This window comes from Mixophyes fleayi, chromosome 9 (assembly GCF_038048845.1).
Source record: "Mixophyes fleayi isolate aMixFle1 chromosome 9, aMixFle1.hap1, whole genome shotgun sequence".
Classification (NCBI taxonomy): domain Eukaryota; kingdom Metazoa; phylum Chordata; class Amphibia; order Anura; family Limnodynastidae; genus Mixophyes; species Mixophyes fleayi.
The window spans coordinates 71,526,496-71,549,033 of NC_134410.1; the positions used below are offsets into that span (position 1 = coordinate 71,526,496).

A 22,538-nucleotide genomic window follows, 5' to 3' on the forward strand; every position below is an offset into this window, starting at 1 on the left:
TAGCACACCGTATAATGTTCTGTTTAGAACAGACATTCAAATGGTTATATATTAGCTACAGATCTTTGATTAAATACAACATTTAAGCAGAGAATTGTTATCAGCACCACGCTGCACCCAATCATAAATTAAATATTGCTGCAGCACAGCAGGCAGAGAGTCCAAACCACACGCAAGAATTCAAATCCAATTATCTCTTCAAACAACCAAGGCAAGTTCAGAAGACTTCATTTTGCCATAAAATACTATATGAATTTGTTGACTACATTTTAGAATATATTCTCAGAGGAAGGGATAATATGTGCAGCTCAAGTGGTTCAACAGAAGATAAATACTAAAAATCATTTTATTAATGCGCTTCACGACACAAATATGGCACAGTGTCCCCTAAAACCCACCTACGCAGAAAGGATTATCATGGTCAGTTTGCAGTCAGTCTCTATTCAGTGAGGATAGTTGGGTCATTTGCATATTGTAAATACAGTACATAATGCACACAGTGGTCTCTGCTTGCATGAGCACAAGTTAGTGTAGCAAGATGACTTCGTTGATTGCTAGGGATGCACATTTCTGGGAATAATGATGGCAGCTGCTGACCACATATGGGACCATCTAGGAGATCCCTGGGGAATGAAGGCTATTTGTTGTAATCTAAGACACGAATGCAGGAGCACAATTTCCCACCTCCCAAACGTCCCGATTTGGACCCTGTCTTGGCCAACCCAACTGGGCAGCTTTGTCCCAGTGGTGGGAAATTTGTGAAGTATTTTCTTTTCACTGCTGTTCTGCATGGTAGAGCATGGTAAATGTTGAGAGGTATGCAAATTAGACATTAAAGACACAGTTGACCAAACTTCTTATGCATCATCATCATCACCATTTATTTATATAGCGCCACTGCAGCGCTGTACAGAGAACTCATTCACATCAGTCCCTGCCCCATTCGGGCTTACAGTGTAAATTCCCTAACATACACACACAGACAGCGAGAGAGAGACTAGGGATAATTTTGATAGCAGACAATTAAACTACTAGTATGTTTTTGGAGTGTGAGAGGAAACCGGAGCACCCAGAGGAAACCCACACAAACACGGGGAGAACATAGAAACTCCACACAGATAAGGCCATGGTTGGGAATTGAACTCATTACCCCAGTGCTGTGAGGCAGAAGTGCTATGCAACACTACAAGCCCTAGGTCTTCAAGACACTGTCCTATCCCGATTCTCATCCTACCTCTCTAATCGTTTTTTCAGTGTTAATTTCTCTGGATTCACCACCTCTGCTTAGCTTACTTTATCAGTTGGATTACCACAAGGCTCAATTCTAGGCCCTCTGCGGTTCTCTATCTGTACCACTTCTCTAGGAAAACTAATAAGTTCCTTTGGATTTCAGTATCATCTCTATGCGGATGATACCCAAATTTATCTATCCTCTTCTGATCTCCCACCATCTATGTTGTCTAGAGTTACAGACTGTCTTTCTGCCATTTTATTTTGAATGTCCTCTCGCCTACTATAACTCTCAAAATCTTTCAAAAACAAGGTTAATATTCCCACCCGCCACCAGAAATTACCTGACATTTCTGTTGACGTGACCATAAATCTCACCCGCAAGATTTTTGCCTAGGTGTGGATCCTTGACTCAGAACTATCCTTTGTCCCGCACATAAACTCTATATTTAAAAAATTTAAAAAAAAACACAAAAAAAACCACATATCCAGAATAAGCACATATCTTACACAAGATACTGCAAAAACGAACTCAGGCATTCATCTCCCGCATTGGCTATTGCAATTCCCTCCTTAATGATCTTCCCCGTATCAGATTATCTTTGCTACAGTCTATTTTGCACACAGCGGATAGATTGATTTTCCTTGCAAATCATTTTTTCCACTGCTGAACCACTCTGTTCTCTACACCGGTTGCCTGTTTTTTTCTTTTTACCGAATCCAATATAAAATACTTCTACTAACCTACAAGGCCATCAACAAAACTACACAAACATACATCTCCTCACTTGTCTCAAAATATCTTACAACTCGACAACTCTGTTCTTTGTCTTTCATTAACTCTCATTACAAGCTCCCATTCCCGTTTACAGGACTTTTTTCGAGCTGCACCAAATCTGTGGAATTCCCTCCATCGCACAATAAGACTCATCTGGGCTACAAACCTTCAAGCGTTCTCTGAAAATCCACCTCTTTAGGCAAGCTTATAATATTCCTCAACCACCCTCTTAATCTCACTAGGTTATCAACCAAGCCATCAACCATCTGACTCCGAGACCAACATTGCTGTGTGACTGGATCATATAGCATATGCATCACTTTTAACATTTGCACTCTGGCTGGACCAAAATGCAATATGTAAACTTAATGTTATGTATCCAACTCCCACTGTCCCATAGATTGTGTGTATGTGTAAAATATATATACCGGTATATGTTATTAACAAACATTTGTGTATTAGACTCTGTAATATCAATACAATATCTGTAATAAACATGAGGTTCGTAACGCACATTTGAATCAAATTGTGAATGCCCATCTACCGCTTCATGGTGACGTCATTCAGATGGGTAGCTACACAGACAATTTCTGTAACATGGATACATACCTCTTTATGTTGCATCTGCATACAAGTTATAGATAATGCTGGGAAGACCCTAGCAAAGCTACACATAAAATAAAGGGTGAGGTTCTGGGTCAAAACTAAGGCAGTCATAGCCCTTACAGTGCTAAATAGAAAAAATAAGAGGGGGAATTTTATTCCGCACACCCAAACTTGTCAAATGTTAAAAATGGTGCATCACTGCTGTGACTAATGTTACAAAATATAAGACAAGATTGCGGATGACATTTTAGATACTATTTGTAGTAATGTACCTGCTTCTGACAACAAATGTAATAATCATAAAATGACAGCGTATTCTAGCGAACTTCAAGGGGTAGAGAATAAGCGACACTCCTTTCAATGGGACACTGTGTGTTATTTAGGAACCACATTAATAAGCACATAAATATATGTCAACCAAAACCAAAAGTGTAAAGTTGTGACCCATGAAGTAAAGTTGTAAATAAAGATGTAGTCCATACGTGACAGTAGACTACGTCACTTATAAACTGTATGAATAGTAGGTGACACTTTTACACTTGAGTAGATGAGAATTTCTGTTACATCCTACCAGCGTAGGAGTAGTATAAACTACACTTGTAAAAGAACCCAAATACATGAGATGATAATCTCTAAGTTCACAATGATAATAAAAGTTTTGACAGCAGCACGCTAAATTTGTGTGATTACCTCCGGGACAGTGTTGGAAGCTATGGAGCAAGTAAATACCATTTACTGCTGCTGCAATGCTTGCAAAGTTGCAATGGATGTTGATAAGTGAAGTTAATTGCCACAATTAATGCACCAGGAGATATGACATAACTGCAGACTGACCTTCCCCACCAGTAATACATTTTAGAATATGCAAAGGCATAAAACTGCTATTATATTCCTGAAGTCACAATAAAAACCACACATTTCTTGGGCAAGTATCTGCTTTAGTACAGATATAATTTAAAGATTGAAGTATTATTTATGCAGAAATATTCAGGGAATTACTGAGAGTGGAAAGAGCATATGGTGGACAGGGTAACAATTTAAAGTGACCGACTTCAAAAACAGTGACCAAGACCAATGATGACTACCAAACAATTGTTTTACTAGAGAACATTAGGTTTCCATTTGTACCAATTGGTTATGTATTAAAAGCAAAGATACAGCTTAAATCTAGGCATCCAGGGGTTCCTAGCAACGACATGTTTCTGACCATTAAAAGGTGTTCTTTACACAGAAGGAATGACTGCCTGAACCGATTTAAAATACTAATGCAAGCCTGCCAACAATATTGCATCATCATTTCTTGAAAAATCTGTGATAGCAAATCAAACTATAAACGAATTACGTATTATAAATCCGTTTTGGAATCCTGAAAACTTAGTTGAATAGGACAGTTTAAGAGCTGCATGTGAGAAAATGAAAGCACAAATTTTAATAATTTACAAAGACTATGATGATGAGCTAAATATAAAAATGCATGCACTTTTATGTGTTCTAAAGGGGGTATTCAATTCCCCCCGATGTACCGCCGAGCTAAAACTATTACCGTTATTACGGTAGTCTTAGCCTGGCTTTTAAGTGAGCTGCGAGCAAAAAGTCGGCGTTAGAACTGCCGTAATAACGGTAATTACGTGCATTATTAGTAATGCAGAGGCCGCGTTACTTTTAACTGTAACGCGACCAATTGAATATGCCTCTAAAAGCACAGTTTGTCTACAATTGTATTTTTAACTGCTATAACAATTGTGGTAAAACATTGTAAATGAGACCATAATTCCAAGGTACAGAACCTTTCCTGCATCTTTTAGGTTTGCATAGATTATTTTTTACCTTGTTGGGAGCAAAGTGAATGTTATCTTTTTCAAAAACAGAAAGTGTATGTGCACAACTGGTGTTTAGACATGTACATATTCTGCATTGTTTTTAAGCATGTAAAATGGAGGTAATTGATCTCTATAGAAAAGAGTGTCTATAAACAGACAAATTTTGTTAATGCATGAAAAAAAGGACACATTTTCTCTCTCTCTCATAACACTCTTCTCTCTTCCAACTGGGGGGGGGGGGGGAGGGTGCATGCTGGCTGGATTCCTTTAAGTGCTCTATACACTATTTTGCAACACTAAATCAGTAGCCTGATTTTCCTAATATTTACAAAAATAGATACATTTGTTACAATCAGATGGACTTACTCTTCAGATCTAAACAAATAAAAGTAGATGCTGTTAATTTCAACAGTTGTTCTGCATCAGTTGAAACATTTATTAGTTGTCTTAAAGCTATGTGCAATATTTTTATTGTTACTCTTTATACATCAGTACTGTTCCTGTGCAGAATGTTTATCCATTTATCCATTCATACTGGTATGTAACTGTGAATTGCTCCACTTGATCTTGGGGGCTAATCAGAGTTTCTGTATCAATATGTTAGAGCAATGGTTCCCAAACTTTTGCAGTTCGCGGCATCCTTAGAGTCTCCATAATTTTTTCAAGACACCCCTCCAAATAATTACAGAGCAGTCCCGTTTTATAATCAAAAAAACGTAAAAAGTATTTAGGTCAGGAGAGAAATACTTATTTAGTTGTATGCAAAAATATTGCACATAAATCCAAGGGAAAAGAATATTTATATATATTTTTTCAATTATATTTCTGTCAAAAAATAACTTACAGCTAACTCACACTGTGCCCCTTCATCTCCACATACTCTGCCGCCCCTGCATCCGCCTCCTCTGTGCATCCTGTCACTCTGACTCTTCTGCATCCCTTGGGTCAGGAAGAGAAAAAAAAAAAAAAAATTACCAATCCGGCAACGCCCAGGACTCAGCATCCTCCTTCTCTCCTGCCGCTTGTCACTGATTGTCGGGCGTGATGATGAAGTCATGCCCGACATTCAGTGAGAAGCGAGGATGCTGGGTCCTGGGCGCCGCCGGATTGGTAAGTTTTTTGTTCTCTCTTCCTGGCTGCAGCACACCTGTGACAGCGCCATGGCACCCCTGGGAGCCGCGGCGCACACTCTGGGAACCGCTGTGTTAGAGGGAATAAATTTATCAAATAGACAGCTGTATATTGAAGGTCTTATGTGCCATAAGCACACATTCATTTCACAATGCTTATTTAATAATATTAGTTTATCGACTATTCTAAATCATAATATCTTAAGTGTCATATGTATTTGACATATGCACAAGTTTATCATTTTATCATGATTTAAAATGACTAGTTATTATGAACCTCATTAAATCTATTTGTTTAGGTCTAATGCTGAAGTAGCATGATCCATTGTTACCAAGTGATGCATTGGAAATAACCTCCATTATTTTTTCTTTGCACGTCAGAGTCCGATAAAAAAAAAAAATAGATCTCACCGAATTTGCTGGTAATGCACACATGAACCGCAAACTCACAGCCATTTGATTTTCCATAATTTCTTTCACCATTGACAAGGTTAAAGCACACAATAGGAAGACATTTCCACAAGCTATAAACAGTTAGACGTTTAGAATAAAAAAAAAAAAAAATAGTAGGTTAAATGCTGTTACAAATTTGTACATAGCTCCTGATGTTAATTGAGGTGAAGTTAACAATACCTCCTTTTCACTCTTTTTTTGTGATAGAAATGCTGAAGTAGCAGGTAAGCTTCCGACCATCTAATATGGCAGGCTCTAGATTTCTCACATAAAAAAAACCAAAAGGACGTGCTAATATCCAGAGGAGCTAATAGCAAGACAAATACGCTAATAACAATTTAATAACTGCCTTATAATAACCCCAATCAACTTCCTCACAGGCAGCTAGCTATCTTATGTTTCATGTGTTCCCACAGCTCTTTGATTGTAAGCTCATTTGGGCAGGGCCATTTTTACCTTTTGTTTCATATTATATTATAATCCTAGTCTACTGAAGTCTATATTAAGTGGCTTTCCTAAACAGGGTGCCTGGTACTCCCATTCCGCATAGCCTGACTAAGCTGTTGGCATTCATAGATGGATTGCAACAACATGTCTGAATTCTCCCCCATATTATTATTATTGTTTATTAGTTAGGCGCCACAAGGTATCCGCAGCGCCGTACATGGTAAAAACAATATCAAGGTACAGCACCGAGTCATGTCAGCTGTTTACAAATAAAAGATAAAATAACTAATCTCATTAACCACTCGCAAAAAGTACTTTCCAGTGTATTTAACAAATACTATTCATTTTCTGCTATAAATTAACTCTATGTTAGACACATGCATCACATATATCATTCAGAAACATATCACAGAAGACATCCTAGTTGTGGGATTTACACTAATATACATAATCAGACACATTCATTTCCTTCAAGCCACTTATATTCATACAGTACAAATGGATAATCATTTATGCCTAGATACACAAAACACACCATAGGGGCAAAGATACTTATAACAGGAAAGATTACACACAGACGAATCTACATTATATATACAGTATATATTTTCTAGCTAGCATAACAATCTTACACATAATATAAAATAGTGTTACACAGATGATAATGTATTGTACTAAGCTTCCTGTATACTATATTATTTACCGGTTATATATATTTGTGTGCATATGTAGTTCAATTGTGTGTATACCAGACTCAATCACAATACCAATGTTAACAGCATTATCTCAGCATTCATATAGATCTTTCTCAAGACAATATTACAACTGCCTGTATAAGACTCCTATCACTCACAGCACCATCTTTACTGTTTCTAGTACAAACACGACTACTGTTACTATACAAAACATGCTGCATCTTGCTTCTCATATAAACACACAGGGCTAGATTTACTAAGCTGCGGGTTTGAAAAAGTGGGGATGTTGCCTATAGCAACCAATCAGATTCTAGCTGTCATTTATTTAGTACCTTCTACAAAATGAGAGCTAGAATCTGATTGGTTGCTATAGGCAACATCCCCACTTTTTCAATCCCGCAGTTTAGTAAATCTAGCCCACAGTCTCATATAAATACACTGTGAGAATTTGGGTCACAAAAACTCTCAATGTAACCAGTGAGAGGTGGAAGTTATCAAATAAAATAAACTAGCAAGGGCAAATAGGAATACTCAGCTAACCACTACACTGATCATTTATAGCACACATATCGTATCATATTACAGGGGATGCGGCTGCGTCATTGATGACGCGGCCGCATCCCCTGTCATGTGATGCGGCCGCCTGTGCGCTGACGCGGCAGCATCTGATGACATCGGATGCGGCCGCAGGGGGGGGGGGGGGGGGGAAGAAACTGTTTTTTTGCATCCGGGGGGCGGCCGGCCTACCCCCCGGCCCTAATAGGCGTCTAACCCCTTGCCCCCCGGGCCAGCCCGCCACTGATGCTTAGTCTGGGTAAAGTGCCTTTGATTAAGGTTACTTCAGCACTTATCCTCCCACCTGACATTTTCGTTACTTAACGAATACAATCATTTAGATTGAAGTCAACATCACAAATTTACAAGATTGGTTAAAGATCCTGCTGGCTCCAAGATCTGAAGAAAAATTACTACCTCATTTTTAAATGAACCTTAAGAGAAAAACATCAGTTGAGTTTCACTCCCCCAAATAAACCTCTTCTTGCTTCCCTAAGAGACCCTTGAGTGTTCCACCAGTCAATAGTTTTAACCTAACCAATGAATTGTCAATTAAGTCTGAATGGAGTGCTGCAGAAGCTTGATGTAAACACACACAGCTGAGATTCAAGGGGTGTATATTCACAACAGTGGAGTCCACAAGTAGGTATGTTTAAAAATAAACTTTGTCTGGAGTTGTCCAGAAGAAATTGATCCATATTGATACTACAATAAAGCATGGCCACTCTTTGGGCCTAAGATACTCTAGTTCTATCCTGCCATACACCTTAACACACTGGGCCAGATGCAGAGTTGAATCCAACTCGGGCACAATCTATGGCCCAAAAGTGTCAAAAGATTTTATTGATAATTACATTAAGTTTATGTAAACAGTCAATATTTGCAGTGTTGACCCTTTTTTTTTTTTTTGAAGACCTCTGCAATTTGCCCTGGCATGCTGTCAATCAACTTCTGGGCCACATACTGACTGATGGCCGCTCATTCTTGCCTAATCAATGCTTGGAGTTTGTCAGAATTTGTGGGTTTTTGTTTGTCTACCCGCCTCTTGAGGATTGACCACAAGTGCTCAGTGGGATTAAGGTCTGGGGAGTTTCCTGGCCATGGGCACAAAATTTCGATGTTTTGATCTCCAAGCCACTTAGTTATCATTTTTGCCTTATGGTAAGGTGCTCCATCATGCTGGAAAAGGCATTGTTCATCACCAAACTGTTCTTGGATGTTTGGGAGAAGTTGCTCTTGGAGGATGTTTTGGTACCATTCTTTATTCATGGCTATGTTCTTAGGCAAAATTGTGAGTGAGCTCACTCCCTTGGCTGACAATCGATATACGTGTAGCTCATCATTACTAATAGGCCGAAATCTGTGATGAGAACGTGTTCTTGCCACAGAGTTTGCTGTTTCTAGACGGCTAGTTTGGTTTTGCAGTCCTGTATTTCATTTTATGACACGTAAAAATACTTTATGCCACGTACATTTTCATTTGCTCAGGTCCAAAGGTGTCGAAATGTAATGGTTTCCACTGCTTACAGACTAGCGCGTGTGGCTAGACGTTTTACTGTCCATCCAATGTCATCACATGGACTCTTATGAGATGTGGGAAAAAATTAAATTCTGCTTGCATGTTGAAGTCATCCTTATGGATGCATAAGTTAAAAAAGTTTTTGCAGTTCTTGTATTGGGCACTAGCTCCATCACTAAAGTAGTAAACATACTCCAATTTTGACAATAATCATCTAAATGTCTCATAACTACAGTAATGAAGGCATGCACAGTTATAGCTACATGGCCACGGGTATCGCTAATAACGCAGAGGCTCACACAGTTTGAAGTGTCACAATCATCTTGCCTAAAATATACAACAAGCTGACAGTCACCATGTTCTTTGCTCCACTTCAGCGACATAACTTTTAAGCTTTTTCTGGCTCCTTTTTTGTGAGACAAGAAAGGATTACAGCATGTTTTCTGAAATTCTTCATATCTTAGCAGCAGAAGCTTTTCACGATGGTAGCAGACTGAGGTTTCAGGATCATTGGTTACTGCATTTGAAACTTCAGTTCTCAGAACCAAAAGTCATTTTTCTCCATCTGTAAAGTGGTTTCAGTAATATGGCAGTCCGTATTTAAAAGACTACCAAATGTGCAACTGCCATGATTGACTCTTTCTATGTCTCCCTCTCTCTGGAAAGTTTCAGTTTTGGTCTCTCTAAAGGGAATCCCCTTCCCATCAGTTTCTGTTTGTTTCATTTCCTGTATGGGAATTTTATCCCAGTGCCTCAGTTTAGTTCACATTTTTGGTATGTGTAAATTATGTATGCTGTACAGCAGTAATCGAACATCAACTTCATTATTTTTTTTTTCTCCACTATTAAACAGAGTACCCTGCTTATTTTTTTGTGGTAGTAATTTATACCTTTTTTAAACATCTGCCCAAAAAATGGGATCCCTAATGTCAATTGAACCTAGCGTTATTAATTCTATTCGAAAAACGTGTGTTTTTGCCATAATGTAAAACATGAGGCAGATAAAGTAATTTGGTTTGGATTTTTGGATTCGGGAGGAAGAGTTACATTAGTGGTCCAAATTGTGTGATGATTCCTTAATAAACACCCGTGATGCTTCAAATAAACTGGATAAAGAAGCCGCGATTAGTAAATTATTTAATAAATTAAAAAATCAATATTTAATCAACTAATTGTCAGACAGTCAAAATATTTGGCAGATATAGTTGTTTTGACATCCTCTCTTAACCTAAAAGTTTTCGTAGAAATATGAGATAGGTGGTGGACAACCCTGGTTGAACTGACATGGAATGATCTTGATCTCCACATATCTTTGTCCTCACACCTCCAATAGTGGCTATGATCCAGTTTGCTTCACCAACACCAATGGGCACAGGCTCTCCGAATCATTCCCCCATCTCTCCTCCTACTTATGCTGCGTTGCTATGCCCCCTTACATCTCATTGCCCAGTTTGGCTACTTGTAGCTATGTCGTAATGTGTATTGCTATGTTTATTGTATTTTCCTGTAATGAATGCTATTTACTGTTTTGCTATATACTCTCTGTAGGGCTCTGCGACCCTTTGTGGCCTATAAATAAAGGACAATTATAATAAGTGTTAGAACTGAAGGTTTAACATCTACCCTACTTATACTATGAGTGGTCAAACTTACAATAGTATTTTTAAGCTACAAGATAAAAAATATAAATTAAAGCAGTTTACCAACTGTGAATATCTGATCGGAAGGATATATAACTTAAGATTTTTGTCTATGGGCTACTTTTGCTTAAATATTTATTAACTTTTTCTCATCTCTTCAAATTTGAGTATTTTTTTTTTTTTTACTTTGTTTTTACTCCATGCACAGTTTTACTATATGTAAGGCTGGGTACACACTACAGCAGTGGTTCCCAAACTTTTGCAGCTCGCGGCACCCTTAGAGTCTCCATAATTTTTTTAAGGCACCCCTCCAAAATAATTACTGAGCAGTCCTGTTTTAGAAGTAGTTGGGTCAAAAAAATTGTAATAAGTATTTAGGTCAGGACAGAAATGCTTATTTAGTTGTATGCAAAAATGCCCCCTCTGCATCCAGACACTCTGCCCTCTCTCACGCTGCCCCATCTCACGCTGTCCCCCCTCCTCTGCCCTCTGTCAAGCTGTCCCAGCTCATCTGCCCTCTGTCCCTCTCCTCTGCCCTCTGTCACGCTGTCCCCCTCCAGTCACACTGTCCCCCTGCTGTCACGCTGTCACTCTCCTCTGTCCCCCTCCTGTCACGCTGTCACTCTCCTCTGTCCCCCTCCTGTCACGCTGTCACTCTCCTCTGTCCCCCTCCTGTCACGCTGTCACTCTCCTCTGTCCCCCTCCTGTCACGCTGTCACTCTCCTCTGTCCCCCTCCTGTCACGCTGTCACTCTGCTCTGTCGCCCTCCTGTTACACTGTCACTCTCCTCTGTCCCTCTCCTGTCACCCTTCTGTCACGCTGTCACTCTCCTCTGCCCCTCTCTCACTTTGCCCCCTCTGCCACGGGCCAGCCAAAAAACAAACAGAAACACTTACCAATCCGCGTGGCGCCGGGACCCAGCATCCTCCTCTCTCACGCAGCTTGTCACTGATATGACAGCTGCTGCGTGAGAGAGGAGGATGCTGGGTCCCGGCGCCGAGCGGATTGGTAAGTGTTACTGTTGTTTGTTTTTTTTGATGGCTGGCCCGCGGCACCCCTGGGAGCCGCGGCGCACAGTTTGGGAACCGCCAAACTACAGGGTTTTCAGTCAATTATCGGGCCAACCACATGACAAATAACCATTCGGCCCGATATCGCATTAGTGTGTATACTGCAACGATGTACAATGATCGTTCCAAAGCACATTGTATAATTCCATTTGATTATTTAAACTGAACTAAAAATCTTGCTCAACCACGGAACGAAGTCGTGCCGATTCTGTAGTGTGTACGCACTCACATCCTCCTCTGCACTGGCAGATCTCCATGGAGTGTGCAAAGTCATGATCTTTTCAGTCAATGGTTATGACAGATGAAGAGCATGGATCTGAAGATAAATCATTTAAAATGTGTTTAGTGTGTACACATGAATCGGCATGCTGATCACAACTTTTTTTTTCCAGTAGTTGGCAAAATCGTTAAGGATATCGCATCAGTAGGTATTTTGTATAGTGTGAACCCAGCCTAAGTTCAGTGTTCTACTTCCCAATATGCTCATCTGTATAAACAAAATGTGTTACATTGGGATATGCAAACTCAAATTACCTTCCATATTTGAGTAGTGTATTTGCCTCTAAACAAGCCTTTACGGTTAAACCTGACACACTTGCTAGGAATCAATTCATTAGCTGGATACATTCTATAAATTCTCTAAGAACCAGTACCTGGCTAACATAAATCAGTCAGTGCTTCAGTGATGTCAGTTGTCCCTAGTATATAGATAGGTTGCATACTGACATCCCACAATATGGGTACCTTCATTGTTGTTAGTAGATAGAAACTGTAAAGTATGGATTTTTTTTAAAAAAAAAAAAATCCATAAAAACAAGAGGCATTATAAGTCCAATGCATGTCCTTATCTAAAACACCAGTGCCTATATACCGATACCAACATCTTCAAGTTTATTTTAAATTAGGAGCCAGCTTTACAAATGCTTTTCCTAGTATCCAATAACTAACAACATTTATATTAGTGTTATTTCACATAACCGTAATGTACACGTCCCCATCACTCCCCTAGGCGATTTAAAAATAAATCCAAAAAACAATAGTCTCCACTTCCATAGACGGAGGATAGCGAATAACACCATCTGAGTTTTAAATATATGAAGAGGTATCGGTTGTCGGTTGCAGTATTTACTCGAGGCCCAGGCTTTATGCTGAACAGGGCCGTACTCACCTAACACCAGCACCATCTGCCCACACAGGCAATAATAAACGTGTAGCGGCTTCTCTCCATCATCGTACTCCTCTCGGTCCCGGGTATCTGAGCAAACCACTGAACGAGACACCACCTTAGGCATCCTAGCGACTAGTTCCAATCAACTGAGAAATATCGATGACCTCACAATCCTGCGCCAGGCTCCTCTGTGACATCACTGTACCACGTGACCGGCGGTTAGAGTCTCTCAGAGAGAGCACGAGGTAGTATCAGTTGGCGCTGAGAGGAGGGTGGAAGCACTGCTTTGTGTAATATACGCATGATAATCATTTAAAGCAAGCACACAATAAACAGCAGTGGACAGTGGGATTGTGTAATACTACATCAGGGGTAGGCAACCTGCGGCTCTCCAGGTGTTTGTGAAACTACAAGTCCCAGCATACCTTGCCACATATCTGCTGGTTATCTACAGGCAAAGCATGCTGGGACTTGTAGTTTCACAAACATCTGGAGAGCCGCAGGTTGCCTACCCCTGAACTACATTATCATTTAGTGCTCACAATGTTATTTTAAAGTATTTGAAGAACCAGTAGACAGAGCGTAATACAATTAATAACACATTCACGGAACAATGTATCTATAAACATTGGTTACGTAAGAGATCATACAGGTAATTTGTGTAAGAATCAGTGCAATATAAATCCATATAGAGTAAATGGAGTCTTTATGTACCAAGGGATTGTTAAGGTTTCCATATCTGGTGAAGTGGTGTGGCTGTAGTTTTTAGTTAGCAGACAAATTTGGCAATCAGGCTCTCAAAATCAATGAGTGGGACTTTTTCTGCACACAAGGTCAAATGTCAAATTGTGGGAGATAACTGACGATTTGTTCAAAATCGCCATATGTGCTAAGTAGCGATTTTTAGTCTGATTTTCAAAATCACTGTTCATCTCTCGCGTTTTGCAGCGATTTCAGACTCGTCCGTATTTAGCTGAAAGTCGTTATTTTCAAACAAATACTCCTTTCTGATTGGTTGAATGTTTTATGTGAAAAAATCGAGCCAGCGCTAGGCAATCTAGTCAGGGTGGGTGGCACAATAGCAGGGGAACCTCCTGCCATTATGACAACCAACCACAGGCAGCTCAGCACTAGGCTGAATTCCGTAAGCTGGGTACACACTACAGAAATTTCCACCAACTTTTTATGCCGAGCGATTTTACATGCTATTGATCCGATCGCTCGGTCCATGGACTGCATACACACTAGCCTTGTTTAGGACGACAAAGGGAAGAGCGGACGTCGCTTTAGCGACTTTTTACAGCCATCTTGTCGTGAGCAATGATTTTATTTTCGTACACACTGAAGCATCATTTGCGGGGGATGTAACGATATACCAAAGACATTAGCCTAATGGGGCAGAGCTTTCATTATAGTTAACAACCAAAGCTGCATAAAAAGAGAAGGCAACACTGTCTCTTCATTCATTCATATAAAATAGAAGTTTAGTAACATACATAAAATTTAGAAAAACATTTAACTGCTAAAGTGCAATGCAATGAATATTCCCTAATAATAAAATCCCTTTGTATGTAATGGAATGCTCATCGCTGATTGGTCCACAGCAGAAACGAACGCCCATGTCTGAGTGTATAAAATGGCAGAGGAACCTGTTTGGCGTCGAGGAGCATGAGAAGATGGCGAGTGAGAAAGTGTCAGTGGGTGTTAGGGTTGAGGAGAAGGTGTCAGTGGAGGTTGCGGGTGAGGAGAAGGTGTCAGTGGGGGTTGCGGGTGAGGAGAAGGTGTCAGTGGGGGTTGCGGGTGAGGAGAAGGTGTCAGTGGGGGTTGCAGCTATGGAAACGGAGACAGAGTCACAGATGGTGCTGGAAGGGCCAAAAAATGTCAAAAAAGGTGGGGGGTGGGGATGCTCAAGAAGAGCAAAGAGCAAATCCAATGAGCCCAAGAGAGGTGGAGATGATGGTCAAAGTACTGGACCAGGACGACAACAACATTAAAAAAGGTCAGTAGCACATGTAGTGTACCCGCTTGAAGGACTTTATTTCATTCTAGTGTCACATAAAGCAATGTAAACGTCTAATTTGTAGCCTAATTTTTTTTATGTCAGAACGAAGAATTAACAGTGAGAAGGCCTGTTTAGATACCACTGATACCACAAATGTTACACCTGTTATCAAACAAGAAAAAATTGAAAAAGAAAAATATATAAAAGAAGTTCGACACAAAGGTATTTCAGTGAACATGTGTAGAGAGCTAAATGCTTTGGGCACATATCTGTACCTTTATAATATCCAAAATGGCACCTGTTTTCCAGAATGTATGGAGGTTAAGCCCGCTATTATTGCGATTGCGCCACAGGAACCAAAACATAAACTGATCTCGAGCAGTGTGCAAGGTGAGAAGATGAGAGTATTTATGTCGTTGATTATAAATTACAGATATAGAAGTTAAATGGTAAACATTTTTTATTTCCTTGTTTCGTAGATAAAGAAATCAAAGGGAATAGAAATCCAAGCGACATCAAGACCTGTTCTGCCACAAACCAGTAGCACCTTTAAAAATACAAAATACTAAAAATAATACTCTGCAGTACTCTGCGCTCTGATTGGTATGGGCGTGCTCACGTCTCATGCGGTTCTTTCAGACACCTGTGTGTGTAAAAATGTTTGTACTTTTTTTTCCTGCAATAAAAATGTTGCATGAACACTGTGTGGTTTATTCTGGGTATTTCACAAATATAAGTTAATAAAGGTTAATATAACTTTAATAGTTTATGAAGGTTAAAGTTTATAAAGGGTAAATATGAATACATTTCCAACATAGACGCAAAGGGTAATAACACACGTGCTTTATACAAGTGTAATGGTCTGCAGCCAGACAGGTGCAATATACATCTATACAAAACATGTACGGGGACAGACATCAAAAATTTACATACACACACACCCCCAGGTCGAGGAAGTATCGGAGAATTGTCGTGGATCGGATGGAAGTTTATACACACTACACAACGGAAACGAGATTGGAACGAAAATATTAAACGGTACGACCAACCAAATGAGGCGACAATCGTCCATTTGGGCAGACTTTCGACCATCGTGTCACTACACACACTGACCCGACTTTTAAACGAGCGGTCGTATGTCGGCTGATTGAGCCGATTATTGGACGAAAACCGTGTAGTGTGTACCTAGCATTAGGGAGTGGTGTCTGCAAAAAAATTGTGCAGGCCCCCTTCTAGGAATACCTAGCCCAGTGCTGAAAGCACTAGGGATCTTTCAACACCCTGGGGAGGTGGGTGTACGGTAATAAAGCAAGAATGTATGAAAATCAAAGAAAACACCATTTTGTTGTGTAACTACAAGTCCCAGCCAGCCCAGGCTGGCATTAACAGTCTGGGCATGTTGGTGCTTGTAGAACTATTTGTAATTCCAAATAGTCCAGGAAAAATATCTTCCTTTCTTCTTGTCAAAATGACCCCCTTTTTGTAAATCCATCTGGAACATGCTTGAACAAAATAACAAACCCATTTAACGGACGACGTAACTGTACTTGTGTACTACACAAGCACCCTGACTCTAATGACCATTATATATACGCAAGCTCTATTTATAGTATAAGGGGGTTTCCCACGCTGTCATGGGAAGCCCCCATTATACTATAAATAGAGCTTGCGGCTGTGTAATTCTCATTAGCGTCGGGGTGCTTATGTGGAACACAAGAGGTAGCTAAAAGGAAAAGTGCAAGATGGAATTGTCTTTGGAGTTAGAGACATCCACTATATGCAGTTTAGGATTCTTATACAGGTTTCTCTACACAGACACATGAACGACTAAAACATTTTATTTGTTGGATACTGCATTTTGCTCTATAGTACATGTAGTAGGTCAATGAACAGTGGGGTCAATTTTCACACAGACCTTACTGTATTTTCATTATGACAACACATTTCATGAGAGCAAAACTGTTGTTTCTTGTTAAGTCCTGCTCTACAGCTACTGAAATACTTGTTATTGCAATTATCTTAAGTAAGATGCAGTTTTTTCTGTAAAAGTTGGACTATTTGTGATGGCATCCATGTACTTTTCATGTTGAGTTTGCTGACCATTCCATTTGCAGTTTGCAATAAAGCTCAAGATTTATAGATTGAAAAAACCTCTGCGTCTCGAGCTAATATAAACAAGTGCATAGTGGTTTTAAGTCGTAAAGAGAAATGGATAAAAAATTTAAAACTTTCACCTTGGTAAAGAAAAAAACACCTGTAATCATGGCAAAGTTGACTGTAGAAAAACATAAAATTGCCAACATGCCATTCTACACACACAGTGGCAAGGAAAGAATCCGAACTACGCCTTTCTGTATGATTGCTAGTTCAACTTCTGCAACTGTCAGTGAGACATCTTCTTCTAAGGTCTGTCATGACGATGTAAGACCTTGTCATAACCATCTAGGAACCTCATCCATGTGGGCCATTTGAAGCGAGTACATGGCAAGCTCTTGGTAAAATCAGAAACCTGTGCTAAAAAAATAACCAGCAAGCAGTCCAGTATCAGCTAGTTCCCTTCTCTCAACTACATCCCAGCACCTGCCAACCCCTTCATTATCAATATCGTCACTAGTGAGTGGAGTTAGTCCTGTATCCAAATTGCTAAGGCTAGATGACTCCTCCCCTATCCAGGATTCCTATGAAGAATACGTTAGAGTTAGATCCGCTGCTGCTGCTGGGGGTGGATCTTCAACCCAGAAACAGGCCAAGAAAAAGACTACTATTAGTTTACAACAATTGACTGTTAAACAATCCTTTGCAAAAGGAAGCAAGTATGAAAGCTGTCACTCAGTTGTAAAGCGGATCACAGATGCCATGGCGACTATGCTAGTATTAGATCTGCATCCAATATCCACTATTAATGTAGCTGGTCTTAGACAGTTAATTGAGGTCCTGTGTCCCCCTTACCAAATTCCATCACAACACCATTTTACTAGAAACACAATTCCTCACCTCTACCAGATGTTAGGAACCCCTCCAACCGGTACAGCAAAACCCGGAGTCTGCTCTGAAAGTCTGGTGTTCACTGTTGCACCTAGTGGTGGGGACAGACTTGGCCGCAGACTAACAAAGGGTCGTGAAATGCGTACCGGCTGGGTAGAACCCAGGAAAGCAGAGTGAAGTCCAGGCAAGGGTTGAGGGCCGGCAGCGGACTGTGTATCCAACAAACAATCCGAGGTCAGAGGTCAGAGGCAAACAGGGTAGTCGATTAACACGCCAAAGGTCGGGGTCACAGGCAAAACAGGCAGAGTCCAATAATCCAAGCAGGGGGTCATACACAGGGAATCAAACGGAATATCCACAGGACAGGGACTAGGAAGCAGGAGAAGGTCAGCAAGACTGAAACAGAGAAGCTATAACCGGCAGTGAGGCTTCAGACCTATCTGCCCTAAATACCGGAGTCAGACAATCAGAGCCTAGCTCTGAAATCGCCCACAGCCCCTGCTTGATTAATAATACCAAACTTAATTAGCCCACAGGCTTATGAACATTTCTGCGCACGCGCCCGGCTGTCCCCAGCGGCGCCACTACAGCTGGCAGCGGTCGGGTAGTGTCACTCACCGGACTGTGAGTGCCATTTCTCCTGTTTTCAGGAACCGTGGCCGTCCGCCATCCTGAGGGTCTGCGCATGTGCAGCCCTTATGAAACCTTCAGTACCTGTTGCTTTTAATTGATTGGATGATCAGGCAACCCTCCCTATTTTAACCACCTGTGATCATTACCTGGTTGCCTGATCTTGGAGTCTCATTCCCCATGTGTCAGGCGCCGTCTGCACGGCCGCCTGACTGCCTGACCGCGCGTCTGGTTGCTATGCAACCAGACGCGTCACTTCCGGATCCCCCCCTGCCATCCATCTCCTAGCAGTATGACGCGCCCCGTTGCTAGGCAACGGGACGCTATGTGATTCCCGGCGGCAGGCATGACAGCGCTGCAGCGCTGATGCTGATTGGATCCCCACACTATTTAAACCTCTTCCTGTCCTCTAATCAGTGCCAGAGTATCAGGTCTTCCTGTCTCCAGCGTTTGTGTGTACCAGTTGCTGTATTGTTCCTGACATTCCTCGTGCTGCTTGTGACCCTTTTGACCTGGACCGTTTGACCACCCCTATCTGGATTCTGCCTTTGTACTACGCTCCCTGAAAGTTACCGACTCGGCTTGCCTCACCATTCTTCTGGATTTCCCTTTGTACCTCCTCTACCTGAACGTTGCTGAACCGGCCTGTCTGACACCCCCTTGTATCTCGCTGTGGACTCTAGGAAGGACCGCGACCTGCGTGTCCCTGCAGCGGAGTCCATACTTCCTTGCGGGGGTTCCTGGTGAATACCAGGGGCACGTTAGACTCCGCGCCTTCCTCTGAGTTGCGCCAACAACAGCAGGTACCCACTATCAGTCATACACCCACTATCAGTCGTGACAGTATACTCTGGCCATGACAACGGAGGGGTCTGGTGAACCGTCTGCTCGTGACCTACTCCTGCATTTGGCTCAACGAGTGGAGCAACAAGAAGCAGCCCAAGCGCATCTTCTACAATGTGTCCAAGGGATTGCTACCCGCTTCGATACATTTCAGAATGCTGCACCCGCTACACCAGCCATAACCTCTGCGGCATCCACAGCATCCAGTGTGGTTACGGTCTCTACAGCGGCCTCCGGTGTACGCATCCCGACACCCGAAAAGTTTGACGGTGATCCCAAGAAATGCAGGGGCTTTCTGAACCAATGTGCCATCCAATTTGAGTGCAACCCAGGGGCCTTTTCTTCAGAACGCACCAAAGTAGCTTTTCTCATCTCCCTCCTCAGTGGTCAAGCCCTTGCCTGGGCCTCACCTTTATGGGAACAAGGGGGTCCACTTCTTAATAACTCCAACTCTTTCATTGAAGCTTTCAGGAAAGTCTTCGATGATCCCGGAAGAGTTGCTTCTGCAGCTACCAGCTTGTTAAACCTCCGCCAAGATGACCTGTCCGTGGGGCAATACGCAGTTCAATTTCGAACCCTGGCTTCCGAGTTAAAATGGAATAACGAAGCACTGGTGGCAACCTTTTGGCAAGGTCTGGTGGACCGGATTAAGGATGAGTTAATTTCCAGAGAACTCCCGGCTGAGTTAGATTCTCTCATCTCCATGTGCATCAAGGTGGATTTGCGCTACCAAGAGCGCACGCAGGAACGCTCTCCTGGCAAACGGTTCATACCACGGCTAGCACCCCAGTTCCAAAATCCCATCCTGCCAGTGGACGAACCAATGCAAGTAGGACGCTCTAAATTATCCCTTGAAGAGAGGGAGAGACGCTTCAAACAACGCCTGTGTCTGTATTGTGGAGATCCGGGACACCTGCTAAGAGTTTGTCCCAAGAAACCGGGAAACTCTTCCTCCTAAACGGTGGCGGGGAGGCCGTTTTAGGAGAATCCACAGTTGCTCCCTATTCTAAAGAAAATTCCCCAGAATTTCAGATGGCTGTCATCCTGAGCACCCCCAAGGGTACCTTTTCCACCACGGCCTTTGTGGACTCCGGCTCCTCCGGGAGCTTCATTTCGGCGGATCTAGCTTCGCAGCTCCAAATACCTCTAAACCCATTGCCCCAACCGTTATCTCTGACGGCAGTCGACGGAAGTCGTGTCACTCACGGCTCCATCTCCTCCGTGACTTCTCCTGTTCGGTTGAGGGTAGGAGTACTTCATAGCGAAATGATCCAACTTTTGGTGTTGCCGAGGTCCATTAATCCCCTCATCTTGGGGCTACCGTGGCTGAGAAAACATTCTCCTCAGATGGATTGGGACCACGCTCAAGTTATGTCGTGGGGTTTAGGATGTCGCTTTGAATGTCTGTCTAGAGTCTTGCCTCCAAAATGTCAAGTAATGGCTCATTCCGAGCTAACCCACCTTCCTGAGGCCTATATGGAATTCCAAGATGTATTCAGTAAAGTGGAAGCGGAGATCTTGCCTCCTCATCGTCCCTGGGATTGCGCTATTGTTTTATCTCCTGACCAACCCATCCCCAAAGGGAGGACCTACCCTTTATCTCGTCCAGAGACGTCAGCCATGTCTCAATATATTTCAGAAAACCTGAAACGGGGATTTATCCGCAAATCTACTTCCCCAGCGGGTGCAGGGTTTTTTTTTGTTAAGAAGAAGGATGGGTCTCTTCGGCCTTGTATTGATTATCGTCCTCTCAACCGCATCACTGTAAAAAATCGATATCCACTACCTCTCATCTCCGACCTCTTTGACAAACTCAGTGGATCTCAAATCTTTTCCAAACTAGATCTCCGTGGGGCCTATAATTTGATTCGCATCAAAGAAGGAGACGAATGGAAAACGGCCTTTAACACCAGAGATGGACATTTCGAGTACCTGGTGATGCCCTTCGGCCTCTGCAACGCCCCAGCCATCTTCCAAACCTTTGTTAACGATATCTTTCATGACCTGTTATACACTTCTGTGGTAGTGTATTTAGACGATATATTAATATTTTCTAAAGATCTGAAGTCTCATCGGGAACAAGTAAAAGAGGTCTTACGTAGACTCCGGAAACATCACCTCTACTGCAAGCTGGAAAAATGTGTGTTTGAGATTAGCCAGGTACCTTTTCTTGGTTTCATCGTGTCGGGTCAAGGTCTTTGTATGGATCCCACCAAGGTGTCAGCTATTCTGGACTGGCTTCAGCCACAAGGCCTTAAAGCTATTCAAAGGTTCATCGGCTTTGCAAACTATTATCGCCAATTTATTCAGGGATTCTCCACCATTATAGCCCCCATTACAGCTTTAACCAGGAAGACTGCCAACCCCAGGGTTTGGTCCTCGGAGGCCATGTCTGCCTTCATAACGTTAAAGAAAGCATTTTCTTCAGCCCCAGTTCTGTCCCAGCCAGATCAAGAACGACCTTTCTTCTTAGAGGTAGATGCATCCTCGGTAGGCATTGGGGCGGTGCTTTTTCAAGAGTCTCCGGCTGGCTCACACAACCCGTGTGGGTTTTTCTCCAGACGATTTCTTCCAAGTGAATGTAATTATGGAATAGGGGACAAGGAGTTACTGGCCATCAAGGCGGCTCTGGAGGAGTGGCGACATGTGTTGGAGGGGGCTATATTTCCTGTTACTGTGTTTACCGACCATCGGAACCTAGTGTTCATTCAAGAGGCTCGTTGCCTTAATCCTCGGCAAGCCCGCTGGGCATCCTTCTTTGCTCGATTTAACATGAAGCTCACATTCTGCCCGGGAGCCAAGAATTGACGTGCCGATGCATTATCTCGCTCATTTGACGATTCCGATCGTTTAAGACCGTTGGTTCCTCAGCATATTATTGACCCTTCTAATATCGTAGCCCTTACTAGGACCAAAACGTCCTCTCCTCCTCCAGGCCGGTCATTCGTGGAACCCCATCTCCGGTTC

At 42.0% G+C, this 22,538-nt stretch overlaps 1 protein-coding gene and 1 long non-coding RNA gene across 2 annotated transcripts in view; one reads left to right on the forward strand and one right to left on the reverse strand.

The window, feature by feature from the left end:
• The window catches only part of STEEP1 (STING1 ER exit protein 1), a 32,761-nt gene extending 19,411 nt beyond the window's left edge, over positions 1-13,350 (reverse strand). Inside the window, exon 1 of the mRNA XM_075184527.1 lies at positions 13,112-13,350. Within this exon, the coding sequence (XP_075040628.1) occupies positions 13,112-13,235 (124 nt within the window). The 5' untranslated portion in view covers positions 13,236-13,350. The remainder of the gene's footprint in view (positions 1-13,111) is intronic.
• Positions 13,351-14,671: 1,321 nt separating this feature from the next.
• LOC142100748 (uncharacterized) lies at positions 14,672-15,801 on the forward strand. The gene is made up of 4 exons (XR_012678893.1): positions 14,672-15,110; positions 15,216-15,335; positions 15,423-15,503; positions 15,593-15,801. It is a non-coding gene; the product is annotated as an uncharacterized LOC142100748 (long non-coding RNA).
• The last annotated feature ends 6,737 nt before the right edge of the window (positions 15,802-22,538 follow it).